Raw genomic sequence first — 18191 nt, 5'->3', positions numbered from 1 at the left:
GAACTTTAAGGCTGGACTCACTCATAACCAGAATCCTCAAAGATCATCAAATTGATCTCTTCGAGGAAACTGAGGCCCAAGGCTCTGAGATCACAGCGGCTTCGCTGCGTGCCTTGAAGTATGACCAACCAATTAAGAAAGGCAAAAATGCTGATGAAGCTGATAAGGAGATAAATGTCCCAAAGAAGGGGAAAAGGACAAAGGCTCTAGTTGCCCGAAAGAGGAAAGATGTTGGGACTCCTTCAAAGAAGGCTGAGCCTCAGGCCAATAAGCCTAAGTCAGCTGCTCAAAAAGGTCAGGAGAGACCTAAGTCAGCTGAGAAGAGAAGCAGGCAAGATGAGCCTGATACAGAGGAAAGATTGGGTGCTGAGCAACCTCTGAAGAAGAAGAAGTCTTCAGAGTTGACCCCAATTGATGCTATCCCCACTGACATCATTGTTCCTGGTGATTCACACTACACACAGTGTCAAGGAACTGAAGCTGAGCATCAAGAAGATGATGTGGAACTGGATGATCACTTCATCACTCGGGTGGAAGAAGAATTAGATAACTCAGATCAGGATGATGAGGAGGAAGAAGAAGAAGAAAGCGGTCAGGATGACGCTGAGGAGACAGCTAGTGAAGAGGAAGCTGCTGACCCAACTAACACTAAGTTGGCTGCAGATAAAGTACAAGTACAAGCTAATCAGCCCAATGCTGATCAAGAAGAAACCTCTCCTTCTCACTCAGGAGAATCTATCCAAGCTGATCCCACTCCTTCTCGCAGAAGAAGATTACTAAAGGCAACTCAGAAAACGGTCATTGACCTCCCTATTCAAAAGCCGACTAAAGATCCTTCTTCTCTTAAGTTTAAGTTTTTCTGTAAGCAAACACCATCTTCTCAACAAGCTTCTCTTGAAAAGCAAGCCTCTGTTTCTTCACCAAAGGAACAAGCCGACTTGAATGCTTCCGCAAACTCAACGAGTCAGATCGAGCAAGTTCTCATTAATGTTGTTGCTCCAAAAACTGTGCTGACTCAGAACATTCCTGCTCCAGTCAGCACTGACAGCATTAGGATTACTATTTCACCGACCATCACTACTGCCGATCAATCCTCTCTTCCAGAAAATCAAGTACAGCTTGAAAACACACTTCCAGTCACTGACCCTATCATAACTCTGACTCCTCCACAAACTGGTCATACTGAAGAAACTAGGCAACATGATGATGAATCCCTCAACTATCTGCATGCCACCGAGTCTGGTAGAAAACTCATCAACTCGGTGCAGTCATTAATTAAGGGCATTCATCAATCTGCTCAACCTACTGCTGGGTCTAGTAACAATGCATCAACTCAGCTGTCCCAGGTCACTCAACTCTTAAATGAGGTTAAAGGACTGAAGGATCTGCTAAGTGATATGATTTTAATTCAATCACATCAGCCCAAGCAGGACTCAATAACCAAGCTGGCTGAGCTCCAGCTGACAACTGTTCAACATCTTAAGACTCTTCAAGGCCAATTCCAGACCCTGTCAGCTGCGAATACTCAGTATGCCACTTCTGATGAAGTTAAGATGCTTTTTGCCCAGCTTCACACTGAGCAAATTAAGACCAACAATCAGCTGGCCTCCTACTCTCAATGCTCGGTGGAGCAAATAAGCGAAGCAGTTCGTCTGCTGAACTTAAATAAACAAGAGATGGACACTGACCAGATGAAGCAGAATGAGATTCTGGTCACTACCCAAAGGACCTTCACACATGTGCGTCATAATAATATCCAGCGCCAATACTATGACTCAGCACCGCTTAAGACCTTTCATCAAGTCTTTGCTGCGCTGTCAGATACAATTACCTGGGTAGGTAAGTCACAAGCCTACATCCTGAGCCTGCTCAGCGCTGCTGAAATCGGCATACCAAAAGAGGTCTTGAATGAAGGCGTTATTGTCTTTGACGACATTAATGAAAGTGCCGACAAACTTAAGGAGTTGTCCGCCGTGCTAACCGCCGCCGTCTTAACCGACTCTTTTAGAATTCCTGCTCCTCCCGATGTTGACAAAACGGGGGAGAAAGAACAAGCTAGAACTCAGCACGAGGCTCCTAGAAGCAGTCAGTCTAGGCAAAAGAAAAAGAAGTAGAAATATGCTAGCTCAGTTTTTGTTTAAATTAATCTGTAGTCTATATGTTCTTTTTTATGCTCATCCTTTTCTATGTATGCTGACTACTTCACTTTAATACAATACTTGCATCCTTTATCCTAACTTGAGTTATTTCATATGATGTCGAGTATTATGTTATTATGTATCTTCAACTAAATCAACTGTGTTTACTGTCTATAATACTTGTTGATTGTATCCCATGCTGATCAAATGTTTGACATTGTCCTGTATGCTTACAAAACATTGTCTCATAAAAACCATTGAACAAAATACTTTCTCAGCGCTCTCTGAATGATAAACCTTCCGCTTAAAACTGAGTAAAATAGATTATGTTCCATGAGCTGACCTATATCTGAAAACTGACCTCAGACCTACTCGATTAAACCATAGAATGTTTAGAGTTAAAAACTAAGTCAGTAGCTCAACCCTGACGGGGGAGTTTGCTAAGCAATAATAGGTCAACTATCATGGGGGAGCTCAACACTGAGTTCCTCGCTGAATAGTTTTGCCAACATCAAAATGGGGGAGTTTGTTGAAACACCTTTCCACATGATTTTGATTTGACAAAATTGTTTAAGTAAAATTAAATATAATCTAAACACACTAAGTTTAAATGCTTTGATTTGTTATACTAATGTGTTTGTTCAATGTTGAGTTAAAATTGTTTATAAGACATAAAGAATAAAAAGCCCAAGGCCCATACGGAAGTCAAGACCCAAGTCAAACAGATCAAGACAACTCGGCCCGCGTGTGCAAAACGCTGTCGTTACGATCAAAACGCAACTCAACAAGAGAAGGATCTAGAAGACCTTCGTTGAACAACTTCGGAGTGAAGCCGCTGAGTTGAATCGACAAAGAGTACAAGACAGCAGCTGAGCAAGAACAACTTCCAGACAAAGTGTTTCCACTTTGGGTAAAGTTCAGAAGATACAGAACGCTGTCTAGTTGACCTTACCGTAAATGGAGAGACATTCTGCCGAGCTGACTAAAAGCTGCTCAACACTGACCGAGGATAAAAGATACTCAAATCTGATTGGCCGAGAGCTCTGAGCAAAACTGAGTGACAACGACAGGAAGCCGTTTCCCTCCAACGGTTATTTCGAAATTCAAAATGACCGATGTCTCAGATGTCTCTATAAATAGAGCCCTTCAGTTGCTTCATTCGACACAGAACATTATCAAGCCATTACGCTGACCAAAATTCTACTCAAGTTCTGTGAAGAAAAGCAAAGCAAATACTTACACCAAATTTTATATCATTTGTGTAAAAGTCTAGAGTGATTATACAATCATCTAAAGTGTCTTAGCAATTGTTGTTTAGGACAAATCTTTATCATTTCTAGAGATTAGAAAGGAGAGGTTGAGTACTCGGTTATAGTACTCAGCGAGAGATTAGGAGTGAGTAGAGGTATAGAGGAAGGTACTCTTGTTATACTCAACTTCTAAGTTGTAAAAGGTTTGATGCTCTACCGTTAAAGAGCTCAGTAGAGAATTCGAAATCTCAGAACGTGTTCCGGGGACAGGACGTAGGCTTGGAGGCCGAACCTAGATAAATCTGCTGAGTAACATCTTTCTAACCTTAAACTCCTTCATATATATATTGCTTGCTTAAACAAAACTGACCAAGTAAATAGGTCACGCTGAGTTGTGTGCATTGAGTATTTGAGTTCAGGAATAGACTCAAGTGCTATCTCCTGACTCAAAGAAAGAAGCTGACTTAGTCACCAGTTGACTAAGCTAGTGTCTTATTGACTCAGCGCGATGTGTAATCCTTGTCAAAGAAAAAGAAGTCAGCCTTAACGTACTTAAATTTTAAATAGTTCCTATCCCCCCTTGGAACTAACTTGTTACGTTATAAGGGACCAACAGAGGGTAATTGAGAGCTGTGGTATGTCGGGGGAGGTCCAAAGCCGGGCCATACAAGAGGTTGAGAAAAATTACCTAAAGGAGGAAATAATAGTGGATGATCCGGCTGTTCGGTTGAATGCGGTGGATTTTGTTGATGAGCTCGCGGGAACAGCCCGCCATCATGCTTATCAAACAGGTATGCGGATGTTACGGTTGACGGTTCAGGAGCTGTAAACGGGGATTCGAACCGCCAGCCAGACGACGGCTGGAGGGAGGAGGCAGATGCCGTATTCACGGTGTATTTCGTGTTGAAGCTGGACGCCGGAGCTTCTGATCGAGCATCAGAGATAGGGGGCGACGTGACAAAGCTGTTGGTTTCTTCGGTTATCGGCAAAAACGATGACACCGAACCAGGGGCAGCAGTCGCCGCACGGACCGTCGCAGGAGGTGTAGTTCCGGCAGAAAAAACGGATTGTGGCTGATGTTTAGAAGGAACAGACGCCGATTGGGGAAGGGAGTCACTAGTTATGGATGCGGAAGCTGAGCCAGACATGTTTGGACCGTGTCCTGCTCGTGATACCATGTTGGAATAAGGTTTAGTTTGTGAAAAACTAGAGAGAGAGAGAGAGAATCAAACGATGGAGATGGAGAGAGAGAGAGAGAGAGAGAGAGAGTGACCGAAAATAATACCCCTTCATTGATCAATAGTATATATATGACAAGTATAGATGTGTAGTCTAATTAGGTTTCAGTGACCTAATTAAACGTATGGTATAAATACAACTTTATTTGTGTATAACTAATTATCTTAGAGATAATAGGAATATTATCTCTGACCCTAATTAGACTTATAGAATAAGTGAAACTCTAATTAGTGTAAAGATAATTAATGTAGAGATAATAATACTATTATCTCTAACATTACTGGCCGAATTACTGGCTTTTGGTTCAACTCTATTTCAATCTGGTTTATTATAGATTGCACTGTAATCGAGTCGAGCCGAGCCGAATTTTAACCTGTTCAAGCTCGGTTCGTTATAAATTAATGAGCGCGAATCCGAACCAAGCTTTGGCTTGCTTAACGAGCTCGAGCCGAGTTTCGAGCTTGTTTCGAACCCAAAATCCTCTTTGGAATTGGTTCATTAAGAAAATTATCTAACTATGAATTGTTTGTGAGTAAATCGTTAATTATATTTGTGAAATTTGCTCGCAAATAACTCTTTAATTATGTATATAAACAAGCTCACAAGCAAAGTTCGTGAATAAATAAACAATATGCTTACAAATAGTTCGTCTATTACTCATTTATTATGTTTGTGAACGAACTAATCTAATAGCAAATAAAATAATATTAAGTTTAGATATTTGTGAACTAACACAAAACTATATAATTTACTACAAAACTAAAATTTGTTCATAAATGTTCTAATCGAGTATGCTCGCGAGCTTTCGAACCGAGCTTTGACCTGCTTAAGCTCGACTCATTTACGAATCGAACTAGTAAATTATATTCATAAACGGCTCGTTTACAAATCGAACCGAGTCGAACTGAGCTTTTATCGAGCCGACCACCAAACCACTCATGAACAGTTCGGCTTATTTACAGCCCTAATTATAGATATAACAAACTAATTCGATTCGAATAGAAAATATAATCAGCAATCCGATCCGAATTTTGTAACATTACTTAAAAATAATAATAAAAAAATTCTAGTAATTATTACACCACTATTCCGAAGAATGTTCATGTTTAATGTGAGATGATTTTATTACAGTAAAAATAAAAATTCAAGATGAAATAGACCCGAAATTCCAAAATTGCCCCAAGAAAAAGTGGCTTTCAACAAAGCATCTCACAAAATGACGAGATATTATAGTCATTTAATATTAAATAGCAGGGGCATTATAGAATTCTCAAGCATATAAATTTCAACCCCTCCAATTTGTGCCCTTCCGTTCTCATTTTCCTAATTTTCTCTCCATCTCTGTACGTTGCAACCTCCGGTGCCGCCGCCTTGGGCATTTTTCTCCATAATACTGATCCTGAAGTCGTCGGATTCTGGCCATCGCCTCCGATCGGATTCCTTTTCTGAATCAATTTCTCTACCTTGGTTTCGGATTTTCTAAGATTTGGAAAATACTTGCGCAACATTTTACTTTTCTAAACCTTGCACTTAGCAGATTTTTCCATTTTATTTAATCGGAGTTGAAAACAATCTGCCGAGCCTCCACCAATAGTCCTCCGTCCTCCGCCGTACTCTTCCGATTTGGATGTCTCGACGGAGATGATTTAGCAGTTTTTACCAGAAAGGAGAAAACCTCGATTTGACGATTTTGCCCTAAGAAGTTATTAATTTTGTTTTAGCCACATAGGGTTTGACGTGGCATGTTTAAATCTGAAAGATGAGCCATCATCATTCTCGTAGTTTTTTGACATTTGGCTCATCTAGGAAGCGGAAAGAGAGAGAAGCGGTGTATCCATTTTCGGCTCAGCCGAGTCTAAAAGCCGATGATGAGTCAGCTCATTCTTCGAATCAGCTTCTAGCCGGCTACATGGCATACGAATACTTGACAAAAGGAACCTTTTTCGGGCAGAAGTTCGGGCCGGGTAGGGCAGAAGCAGTTCCTTTGGCAAGGAAGAAAGAGCACGAGAGTTACGATGAGGTGGCAAGCATATTAAAGACAGATGGAGCCCACATACCAGGGGTCGTTAACCCGACCCAATTAGCGAGGTTGATCCAGATGTGAAATCGGGTAATTACATACGTGGCAGCATCCGATTGGTAATTAGAGTGGCCATTTAAAGTAGATGATGATGCTTTGTTTTGTATGTAGATTCGTCTTCTTCATTGTGATGATAACCTTGAACTAATATAAATGGTGTATGTTTGATGCTATGTTGGTCTTTTCTTATAGTGGAATGTTTATGTGGGCTGCATTGCATGTTTTTTCTTTTTTCTTTTTTTGAAAATTACATTGAAATTCATCTTTTAAAAATTATTTACAACTATACTAAGTCATAATTTTGAATTACGTTAAGTTAGTAAAATCAGTACTTTTAATATATTTTAAGCCTTAATTGGTTATACGCATGCTCCTTGAATATATATTAAGGGTCCGTGATGTGATGGAGAGCCCGGATTTGAGATTAGGGAGGGTTAGCAAGTTCGATTCCAGCGCGGTGAAGGAAAGGAGAAGGATTGAAAAAAAAGAAAAAAAAAAAAGAAAAGGTTCATACTATAGAAGAGAATAGAGGGGTCAATTCCAATATAGGCAGTATCCTACTTAGGGTTCGGAGGAGCAAAGCGGTCTGACCCCGAAACACTGAGCTACTTTAACGGATGTTAAGGGTGTGAAATTAATTGTCAAATTAGAGAATTTCGATTTATACAATATATAATATATTGATATAAATACAATCGTTAAATTAGAAAATTTTCACATCATTGGCTGGAATGTTTCTTCTAGGAAGGTACGGTCTAACCTGCAAAACAGAGAAGTGCCACTTATGATGTGTTTAATGATTTTAATTTTCATCCTAGTATTTTAATAAACTTAGATTCAAAGATATCTGAACAAATTCATAGTCAATTTGAAGACTATTAATATAAAAATAGATAAAATGGAGGTTTGTTTAGAAAAGGACATCGAAATGACTAATCCATATATTGAATGATTGATGTAATATACGGTGATAATATAAGTATAATGGAGATATAGATAGATATGGAAATATAATGAATTCCCTTGTTTAAGGTTGGATATAAAATCTTATAGTGGTGGATACAAGAGTTAGTGTATGATTAGAATACACAATATGTGTTATGGACAATTATAAAACTAGATAAAAATCTAATTAAGAGATAATGTGTAACATTATCTTTAACACCCCACCACCTCAAGCCGATGGCGAACACGAACAAAAAGACGATAATGGAGCATAGCGAAGCGAACAGTAGCTAGCGTTTTGGTGAGAATATCTGCAACTTGATCATCAGTTGGAATGGAGTGAACGCTGAGAAACCCACTTTGAACTTGTTCGCAAACAAAATCATAATCACGTTCAATGTGTGTTGTTCGAGCATGAAACGCTGGATTTGAAGTGAGATAGATTGTCCCGACATTATCGCACCAAAGCTGAAGGGGCGTAGGGAGTGGAAAACCCAAGTCCGAGAGCAATGATTTACATGGCATTAACAACAACTTTATATTCACTTTCAGTGAAGGATCGAGCAATTGTTGGTTGTTTGCGAGTCTGCCAGGAGGCAATGCTTGAGCCAAAATAGACACAAAATGCACCTGTTGATCTTCTATCATCAGGGCATCCACCACAATCGCTGTCAAAGTAACAATGAATGTGATCTATTAATTTAATGGTCATGACTATCCCAAACTCAGATACTCCTTGAATGTAGCGAAGAACCCGTTTAACATTTTTCCAATGATCATCAATGGGACTGTGAAGAAATTGATATAGCTTGTTAATTGCAAATGCAATATCAGGACGCGTGAATGTTAAATAATGAAGTGCTTCTATAATGCTTCTGTATTCATCTTCTCAAGCCAAGTTGGTGCCAAGATCTTTGGAGAGAGTTTGTAGTAGCCATGGGTGTTAATGTGGGTTTAGAGTCAAACATCTTAACCCTGTCAAGAATGTCAGCCACATACTTGGTCTGACACATGTGAATACCATCCTTCTCATACTGAATCTCGATGCCCAGAAAATATCATGCCTTGCCTAGTGGTGTTTGGTGGTGAAAAGAAGAAGATGGATAATTGTATAAGGCATACGGGGACCAAACCAAATTATGGTTCCAAGCATGGAAGATATATGATTCGGCAACAGAGGATATTTGTATGACTGGCGGTGGCAATGTCAAGGTACTTGTCGGAATTGGCTGAAAAGAATGCGATACTGGCTGAGATAAAAAAAAAGAGGACACTGAGTATGTAACCAGCGTAAACTGAGTCACTATTTAAATGGAGGAAGACGAGATGGGTGCTACTGTATTTGGGAGAGAAGCAGCAACTATATTGTGTGTATTAACAATGGTGGAAAGGGTCGCATGAACTGAATCAGAAGGAGTAGCGGGTGGAGGCAGCGGGGAAGAGGAAGAAGATGGACTTGTCGTGGCGACTGATACCATATTGAAGGTTATATGTGAAGTATATAATCTGTATATTTACTTAACGAATATTGTTGGGCGATTTCCGCAAGTGCACGGTATACGCTTGTAGTAATAAAAGATATCGATCCCACAGGGAACGTTTTTTAAACAAAACTTATTTAGAATCGGTTAAATTTACTTTTAAGGTTTATAATATGGAAAATCGTTTAATCGGTTTTGGTTTTGAAATTGTTAGAATGAGAATTAGGTTAGAGTATGAAAACGTTAGAAAATACTCTGATTTAAGAATGAATTTGCAAGATAGAAATTTTTAGTACTTTTTAGAAAAGTAAACAGCTGTATTTGTTTGCATTAAGCAAAGAAAACAACTTTAAACTTTTTACGAATTATAAAGATGAAATAAATGACGGAACCTCTAATTAATTGGCTTTGAACATGACAAAACCCTTCCGGGATAATTGCCCTTAATCAAATTAAAACTCTTTCGAGATAATAATTTGCCTAAGTGTTCAACAAAGTTTCCTTGTAAAGATTTTGAATTAAATACGTTTTAATGAAAACACCAGCAGTCACTTTAGTGGATTGGTTACCATAAGTGCTGCATAAAAATCTATCGAATAGAACAGACTTTATTAGATGAAATATAAATTGATACAAGTTTACAGAGAACATGGAGCATGGAAACATTCGACGACTTGCAAGTGAACGGGTTGTCAATCCTTTCTTTGGGTTTCGTTAGAGTTTGTCAGGCTCAGGGGCGGATCCTCTACTCAATCTTCTCGCTGAATCTTCGTAATAGAGACTAGGTCGGTCTACTACCAAAATGAAAACTAAACTGGAACAATGTCTAAACGCTACTAAACTTGTTATTATTGAATAAACAATGTGTGTACAGCATATTGCTTTTTTACAGAATCGAAATCTAATCTCTGACTCATTTCTGAGTCAGAGTTTCTGCATAACTCTTGCACTAATCTAACTCTCTCATTATATCTTTCAACTCTCAATCAACTCTTTATTTATAGATGTTGAAGAGTCGTGAATGAAGTGCCGTGTCCGTTGTGAAGGGACGTCTTTATCCACCCGAACGATCGCGTTTCTTGGAATTAAACATGTGTTCATTGTACTTGGCAGAATTTCTGCTCTTACCGAGAATGGAAATTCTCTGCCGAGAATGAGGAACTGATTTTACAGCCTTCGGACGAAAGGACGTGTCGCGACCGAGAATTTGAGATTCCCTGTCGCGGCCCCAAATTCTCTACCGAGAATTTTGGATTCTCTGCTGAGAATTTGCATTTTTCTCTGTTTCTGACTTCGTCTTTGTCCTCGTTTTGGTGTAATTGATCTTTGTCTTTTTTTTACTCCTTTTGTAAGGTTTTTCTTCTGTTTTTGAGCTCTTTTTGTTCCTATTTGGATTTTACCAAATATTTATGTACCTTATAAGAAAGAAACATATTCGAGAGTAAAAGCTTTCTAAACAGTTATAAATAGCATAAATTCGTAGCAATATTGATATAATTAATGATGATATTTTAGGTATATTTTGGGCTTAACAAATATTACAACAAACAGGAATATAAATAGGACGAGAGTCCTAACTCTATATAGAATTGAGTAGGGAAAAAAGTGTGAGTAACGTGTTATAGTTACAATGGAAGATGTATAGATAATTACAAATAAATAGTTAATAAAAGATAATCAGAAATATATAACTAATAAATGAGATTTAAAATTGCACAATCTGGTAAATATTAGGATTGTTTTGTACGTAAAGACTAAGTCGGCTCCTGACAATAACCATATGATCAAATTTGTATCTTATGATGGAAAAAAAATATAATTATTCGAGAGTATATAGAAATATACAAAAAAAAAAATCCTTTTATTTTTAAGGAATATGCATACACACTTTTGAAATATTCTAATTTATTTTCTATTCCTTTTGTGATGTACACATGACTTGCATTTAGAAAAATCTCATAGATTTTATTTTAAGGCAAAGTCATAAAAGAAAAAATGTATGTGGTTTGTCGTATTTATTAATAAAGATATACGGTTTAAAAGTTTATAAATAAATATACATAATTTGCTTTTTTTTATATATATAAAACAAAGTATGAAATTACACTGTTAATTAAGTTCTGATAATAATCAATAGCATTTTTTTAAAATTACATTTACTTATTGATAAAACACATGTTCCAAAATCGAATTGCAGCGGTGCAAAATGAACTTAACTATTAATTTAATTCATAAACTGTTAAATTAGTAAAATAACGTAAAATGTTCATCATATGATTTATGGTTTCGATTTAAAGAGATGTGTTTTGGGGAAGACGGTGTTTTATCGATATGTAAAAATATTTTTAAGATAAAAATAACATTGATTGTAATCAGAACTTAACCGTGTATTGAAATGCTTCGTTTTGTAAATAAAACATATCATATACTTCTATTTGCAAACTTTTAAACTATATGTCTCTATTTGCAAATTTAGCAAACTACAAACATTTTTATCATACTTTTTCTTTTATTTTAATTATAAAGTTGATGAAATTAAGAAAATAAGTTAAATTTTAAGTAAAATGTTGAGAGATTCAAAGCATGAAGTGTTTTGAGCATGTTACTCAATGTATTTTTTCAATTTTTGAATGCAAATAAGATAATGATATCATCTTCGATATTTATTTTGTATCTTTTAAATAACTAGAAATCAGTTTCAAAATGAAGAAAAAGCAAACCATCGAAATGTTTTATTTTAATTAAAAAATTGATTTTTTTTTATAGAAATTGGGACGATATAGAACTAGGGCGGGGTGAGCATCTATGGTCCAAGAACTGTCAAACCCGCAATATATAAATAAAAGAAAATATGAGTGTTTGAACAAGAAAAGAAGAAGGTGAACAAACAATGATAAGAAAGGTCAAGAAAAACGCAGTTGTGAAATACTACAAATGTCATCATTGATAAACCTGTGGCAAAAAGCAGGAGCTGAAGGCCACCAATTGATAACGGAGGAAGATACTCTAAACTTTGCCAATGCATCAGCAACTATGTTTCATTCCTTAAAAATGTGTGAAAAGATAATGTTCATTGTAGAGCAAATGTTGAGGCAATGCAACCACTCTTGTCAAATACTCCAAAGAACATCCATGGAGCAGTGTCTAAGCAGATTAACTACGTACATTGAGTCTGATTCAATCCAAAACTGATGCCAAATTTTCTCCTAAGCAAGTTCAATTGCGAAAATAGCGGCTCTCAATTTAGCTATATAAGCGAAAAAATGAGAGTTAGAAAAAGCAAAACAACCTTTGAGAAAGCCACGAAAGTTGCGAAAAATGCATCATGCTCCTGCTTTGCCAGGAGTGCCAAAAGCAGAGCCGTCCACATTAACTTTAACCCAGCCTGGAAGAGGTTTAAGCCAATAGACCGGAATAATGTTGGGAATAGCAGCGTCTCTCCCAAAAGAGCAAAAGCCTATAGAAGTTAATTGATTATGTTAAAAAGATATATGTCCTGTTCAAAGTCATACCGTGAAAACGGATAAATTCAATGATAAATACCCTTAATAAATATAAAATTCAGTGGTTTTTAATCGGAAGTTTCAAAGTCTTGTGGTTTATCACAAGATTGAAAATAGTAAAATTGAGTGACCATAGGTATAATTTACCTTCTTATATAGCTTAGACGTGTACAAGTACAAGAAAAGTTAGATGTCACGACCCAAGTTTCCATTCCGCAATCGCATACAACAAAACGACGACACATTTGCCACGTACCAATTTCCCACCACATGTATGTGGCGTCAAAATTCCCTCCTTTCCTTTTCCTTCCTCCATTTCCCTCTCTTTCCCATCAGATTCTCCGATCTCTCCATCTCTCTTCTCCGGCGGAATCTTTCCCTTTCCTTCTTTCTCTCCAATGGCGGATACCTCTGCTCTCTGCTTCTCCCGATTCTCTTCAATCCCCTCCGTTTCTCGCTCCAAGGACTCCAATTCTTTCCTATCCACGCCACCGCTTTCTTTCCCCTCTCCTAAATTTTACAGCACTCCACGTCGCTCTTTTCGCTGCAAAGCTTCTGATTCCGGCGGAAATCCCCTCGGTGATGATTTTCTCGGCTCGTTTCCTTGGTCCGATGGTAATAGCGGTAAGTCAGTGACGATTTTGTTATCTCCGTACATTGTTAACTCAGAAATTGGTTATTAGACTGTATGTAACCTACGTAGTTTCAAATAGTAGAGAAGTTTATATGACTAGTGAAGGAGAGGATTTTGTTTGATTCTCTAGTTGGATCGGGAATTTGATATCTGATTGTAAAAAAAGAAAAATTCAATCATTTACTCTGTAAATAAAAAACGAAATGGTTTGTATTATATTTATTCCATCTCTACTTTGAAATTCGTTATCAGGTAACGGCTACCATACAGTTTGTGGAGTTGCTTATTTTATTCAATTGAATAGTCTATCCACTATTGATTAAAAGTGTAAAATGCGATAAGTGTTCTATTCTCTACTATTATTGTGATGTTCTAAACAAGGGCATGATATCCTTCTTTAATTGGTTTAGAATGGTGAATGCATTTGCAGATATAGAATGGATTCAGGAGGAGAAAGTTACTCTTTTCACTGCTGATGGGCTCGTTCAGATTGGAGGCTCCGTGGTTCCTCGACTTGTTAGTTCCTCAGATGTATGCCATTTTGGTCTTAATCACTTTCTTTACCCTTTTTTTTTCCCAAAATTGCTTTGAATTTTTGGTGAGATTTTTCTCTTCCATGCCTGGATATTCAACTAACATTTGTTTTCATAGTAGGACTTCCTTTTTCCTCATTTAAGCAACTGTGAAATGTTGTAGCACTATTGTTTCATTTCCTGTTCCTCACACCTCAACTGACCATCTATGTTGCACATAAACTTGTAACTGACCGTCTATGGTGCATACAAACTTTAATTTTTTTTAAGTTTCGGAAATCAGAAGTCTCGGAAACCTGTATGACATTTCGGGTTACATTTCTGTAATTAAAAATATTTGGAAACTTGTTTCCTAGAATGTAATGTGTTTTCAGAAGTGGATCAATGCTAATCACATGTTCAGTAAATCTCTAATATTTTCTAGATTGTCTTCTTCAAGCTTTCAAAATGAAAAATCTTTTTTGTTTTCCCTCTATTATGTATTTTTTTAGAACTAATTGAATATACATTCTTATAAATTTAAAAATTTATAGATATAACCATATAATTTTACTGTTTACACGTTTCCCCATGGTTTGTCTACTATATTTTTTCACAAATATCGTTTCCCAGTTTCCATTTTAGTTTCGGTATCCATTTCCATGTAACAAGCTGAGTGTCAATATATATTTTTCAATCTTCTAAATATATGTGCATTTCTGCAGAAGAAGCAAGGTAGGTCCAAAAACTCTCAGAGATTTCAAAGGTTTCAAGAGAGTGATTATATGGACCCGAAGCAGGGCTTATGTTTGGGTGCCCTTTTCGATATTGCAGCAACAAATGTAAGGGGTACTTATTATCTTGTTTTGGTCCCTTTCTTTTTCTATTAATTCTAACCATATACCTTATGCATATCGTTTCTGGTTGTTTTAGGGACTTGATACAGGCCGAAGGCTTTGTATCTTTGGATTTTGTCGTTCAATTGAGATGCTAAGTGATGTTGTGGAGGATACTGTTCTAGAGCATGGTGGGGAGGTATGTTACATTTAAAACTTGAAAGAAGGTATCATATCTATCATTATGATGGCTTACTATAGTTTGCATAAAAAATTAGACTGCAATGCCAATTTTTGCCTGTCAACCTTATCTGACTGACTCTCTCAGTAGGTTATAATCAAAATAAGGGGCACAGCAGATGTTGTATATTGTGGTTGAAACTATGTTGATATTCCAGGGAACAGCAGCCCCAATTGTGTGTCTGTGTACGCTTGGTACTTTTAAAGAAATCTTAATTATGAGCAAAGTTTCTCTAGATTGTATTGTAGTTGTATCTGTTGTTGGCTGGGGATCTCTCTATTCTGAGCATTGAATTGAACCAGTTGTTGACAGCTGAACTGACTATCAGCTACTTATATATTGCTTCTTGTCTTCTTTATTCTAGATCTGATTGTAATGCTCTTTTGTCTAACTGAACAGAATTCTCAGATAAAGTTTCTTGTTAAAGTTGAACTAAATTTTGGTGTCTTATCGGGGCAGAGTGGAATTTTTGGTAGTACCCATTTAAGTTCCGGGTATGTGTGCATAAGAATAACTATGTATAGAATTAAAAGAAAAAAACCAATTGTGTATTTAGTTTTTGCTTGAAATCAAACTTAAATGTCAGTTTTTGGGCAGGGTGAACTGTGAAGGGACCTTATTTACTAGGACAACATTTATTTGCGAGGTTGATAAGCTATAAACTGCACTTGCATAGTTTTAGAATAAGTCTCTGCCTGGCTCTAGGGGTACTATTTCTTTTCTTAGGGCTGTCAATTTCTGACATGACAATACAATTTATAGAGATAACCGCCGAACACGGCCAATTTGGCACAATTAGTATTTTTGTTGCATTTATATCATATATAATGGAATACATAGATTACATAATTATGCACGGCAACCATTTTGACACCTATCTTTTGTGTGGTTCTAATTTCCTATGTTGGTCTCTCGTCATATTTCGAATAGCTTTGGCATCTCAGCTGTGCATTGCTCTGTGTTTTTTGTTGGCATTGGCATAATTGATAACCAGTCGTCTTGCTTGTATCTGGATTAGCCATGAACAAGATGAGTGGATCTTCATTTTCAGGTGGTTGCTGCAGAGAAGGCAATGAACGGTGATTTGCATGAAAAGCTAACAATGACAGTTGCCGTACCATATCTATGGGGTGTGCCACCAGCTTCCGAAAGACTTCGCCTTGCGGTCCGTAGCGGCGGAGGGATTGTAGAGAAGGTATATTGGCAGTGGGATTTCTTGTAAATATAAGTAAGTCTCAAATCCTTCTAACTTGCCATTTATGCACCGTGTACATAGAATTCATCTGTTCCCATGTACAAAATTCAAGGTGGTGGTGTTGTATGATTACAAAATCAATGCCAATACCAAATTCTTCTGTTCATATTATTTACCTTTGCCTTACTAATCTTGTCTCTTTCTCATATTGAGATGGAATTCTGTATATCTTGTAGTATATTGACTTGTTGAACTTTTCCTTTTTGTTTTATGTAGTATTGGGCTTTGAATTTCTATTTTGAATCTGATTAACCTCTTATATTTGTGCTTTTTACAGGATTTTTCCTCAGAATAATGTTGTTCTGAGGAAAAATCCTTAAGGCCCGGCTCTGAGCCTAATGATCATGTTTGAGTTTTAACACAGCAACCGGTGTTCAAAACACTGGTTTTAAAAGCAAGGAACTGAATGATTATATCATCGGGTTTATCCGACAGATGTCAGATTCACGTTAAACTAAGTAAATTGTTATTTTAATATATTTTAAGGATTAGAGTTTATAAATTAGGGTTTAGGATTTATAAATTGGGGTCTATAATTCTTAAATTATGGTATGAAGTTATAATTTTTATTTGTGATATATAAAAGGGAAAATTACACAAAAATTCATCTTTTAATAATTATTTATAACTATATCAAGTCATAATTTTGGATTATATCAAACTAGTAAAATCAGTACTTTTAATATATTTTAAGGATTATAATTTTCTAGGGTTTATGATTTATGAATCGGAGTCTAGAATTTTTAAATTATGGTATAAAATCATAATATATAGAAAATAATGATATATTAAAAATTAAGTTTGGTGATATGACTTATACTTAATATTCATGTATGTGATCCTATATAAAGATAGTGACATATTAAGATATTGAGAATTAAAAATCTACCAAAAGAAAAAAGATATTGAAATAAGAATGTCTCTCCGTCTTGTGAGAGTTTTCTGTCTCTCCGTCTTGTGAGTTTTTTTTCCCTTAGGTTTTTGTGATCCCTTGCCTTCTTTCTTTGTATCGATCCATCGCTGTCCATTGTCTTCTGGTTTTGTTTTCTCCAAAATCACTGTTTTTCCATCAAAAATCTATACGATTTAATTTAAATCCATCCCCGTTTATCTTTCTTTTGGTGGAATCGGAAAATTCATATGGAATCCGACATGTCCCATCTCCGGATTACGACTGACGAGGTGGATGGATTGGATCTAGGGTTTGAACAGCCAATACAGGAAATAAGAAATAGAGGGCTGCGCTTGCTAGGGCGATTTGTCACGGAGAAAATAATCAATTATCCTGCTATGAAAATAAAATTAGCCAATCTGTGGCGTCCTGGTAGGGGAGTACAAATTCTTGAGTTGGCATCAAATCTTTATTCAATAGAATTCTATCACCATGTTGACAAAGACAGAGTAATTACAGGAGGGCCCTGGTCTTTCGACAATTTCAATTTGATTCTGAAAGATTGGAATTCTGATACAAATCCAACCACTGAAAACCTATTTGAAATGGAAATTTGGGTCCAAATTTTCGATTTGCCCATAGGAGCCATGTCCGAATCAGTAGGCAGACAATTAGGTAATTTCATTGGTGAATTTCGGGAGTATGACCCCATTAATAGTGCTAGTTTGTACAGACCTTTCATGAGAATTCGAGTGCTGATAGATGTCCGAAAACCTTTGAAGCGTTTTAAAAAGATCAAGAAGGCACAAGATTCCTGGTCTTTTGTTAAATTCAAATACGAAAGACTAGGCATATTTTGTTATCTTTGCGGCATTATAGGACATTCGGACAGGTTCTGTGAAAGATTGTTTGATGAAGGGGCAGGGGAGTTGATCAAGGAGTGGGGAAATTGGTTAAAAGCTCCATTGCGTTGGGGAGGCGACCAAGGAGGGTCAAAATGGCTAAAGGAACCAGATGGAGGGGAAAGAAAGTTTACTGAAATGAAGGGTTTTGGAGGAGATGTAGTTCCTTTTATTTCTACAGGATGGCAAGGCTCAGGATCGAATTCACAAGGGCGGCCACCGCTACAGCCATTTAGTAAAACCATCCCTAGCAGAACATTGCAGATATCCAATACAAATGTTA

The 18191-nt window shown here is 36.9% G+C and overlaps 2 protein-coding genes across 2 annotated transcripts; both read left to right on the top strand.

Moving 5' to 3' along the window:
* Positions 1–5923: 5923 nt before the first annotated feature.
* Positions 5924–6911, top strand: LOC136209090 (uncharacterized). Its single transcript, XM_066000461.1, has one exon. The coding sequence runs from the start codon at positions 6387–6389 to the stop codon at positions 6729–6731; it is 345 nt and encodes a 114-aa protein (XP_065856533.1). The 5' UTR covers positions 5924–6386; the 3' UTR covers positions 6732–6911.
* A 5963-nt stretch (positions 6912–12874) lies between these two features.
* On the top strand, positions 12875–16348 carry LOC136209934 (uncharacterized). Its single transcript, XM_066001567.1, has 5 exons — positions 12875–13260; positions 13701–13801; positions 14508–14624; positions 14716–14817; positions 15911–16348. Exons 1-5 carry the CDS (start codon positions 13035–13037, stop codon positions 16079–16081), a joined length of 717 nt encoding a protein of 238 aa, XP_065857639.1. The 5' UTR covers positions 12875–13034; the 3' UTR covers positions 16082–16348.
* Positions 16349–18191: the final 1843 nt, after the last annotated feature.

This window comes from Euphorbia lathyris, chromosome 10 (genome assembly GCF_963576675.1).
Source record: "Euphorbia lathyris chromosome 10, ddEupLath1.1, whole genome shotgun sequence".
NCBI lineage: Eukaryota > Viridiplantae > Streptophyta > Magnoliopsida > Malpighiales > Euphorbiaceae > Euphorbia > Euphorbia lathyris.
This window is presented reverse-complemented; position numbering and strand designations above follow the sequence as displayed.

What these genes read in the sequence shown, in the direction of transcription:
- LOC136209090 (XM_066000461.1), top strand. Translation starts at nt 6,387, where the DNA reads ATGAGCCATCATCATTCTCGTAGTTTTTTGACATTTGGCTCATCTAGG.
- LOC136209934 (XM_066001567.1), top strand. Translation starts at nt 13,035, where the DNA reads ATGGCGGATACCTCTGCTCTCTGCTTCTCCCGATTCTCTTCAATCCCC. An exon ending in GACTTGTTAGTTCCTCAGAT is followed by an intron (nt 13,802 to 14,507) that starts GTATGCCATTTT and finishes GCATTTCTGCAG; the next exon opens with AAGAAGCAAGGTAGGTCCAA. An exon ending in TCGATATTGCAGCAACAAAT is followed by an intron (nt 14,625 to 14,715) that starts GTAAGGGGTACT and finishes TGGTTGTTTTAG; the next exon opens with GGACTTGATACAGGCCGAAG.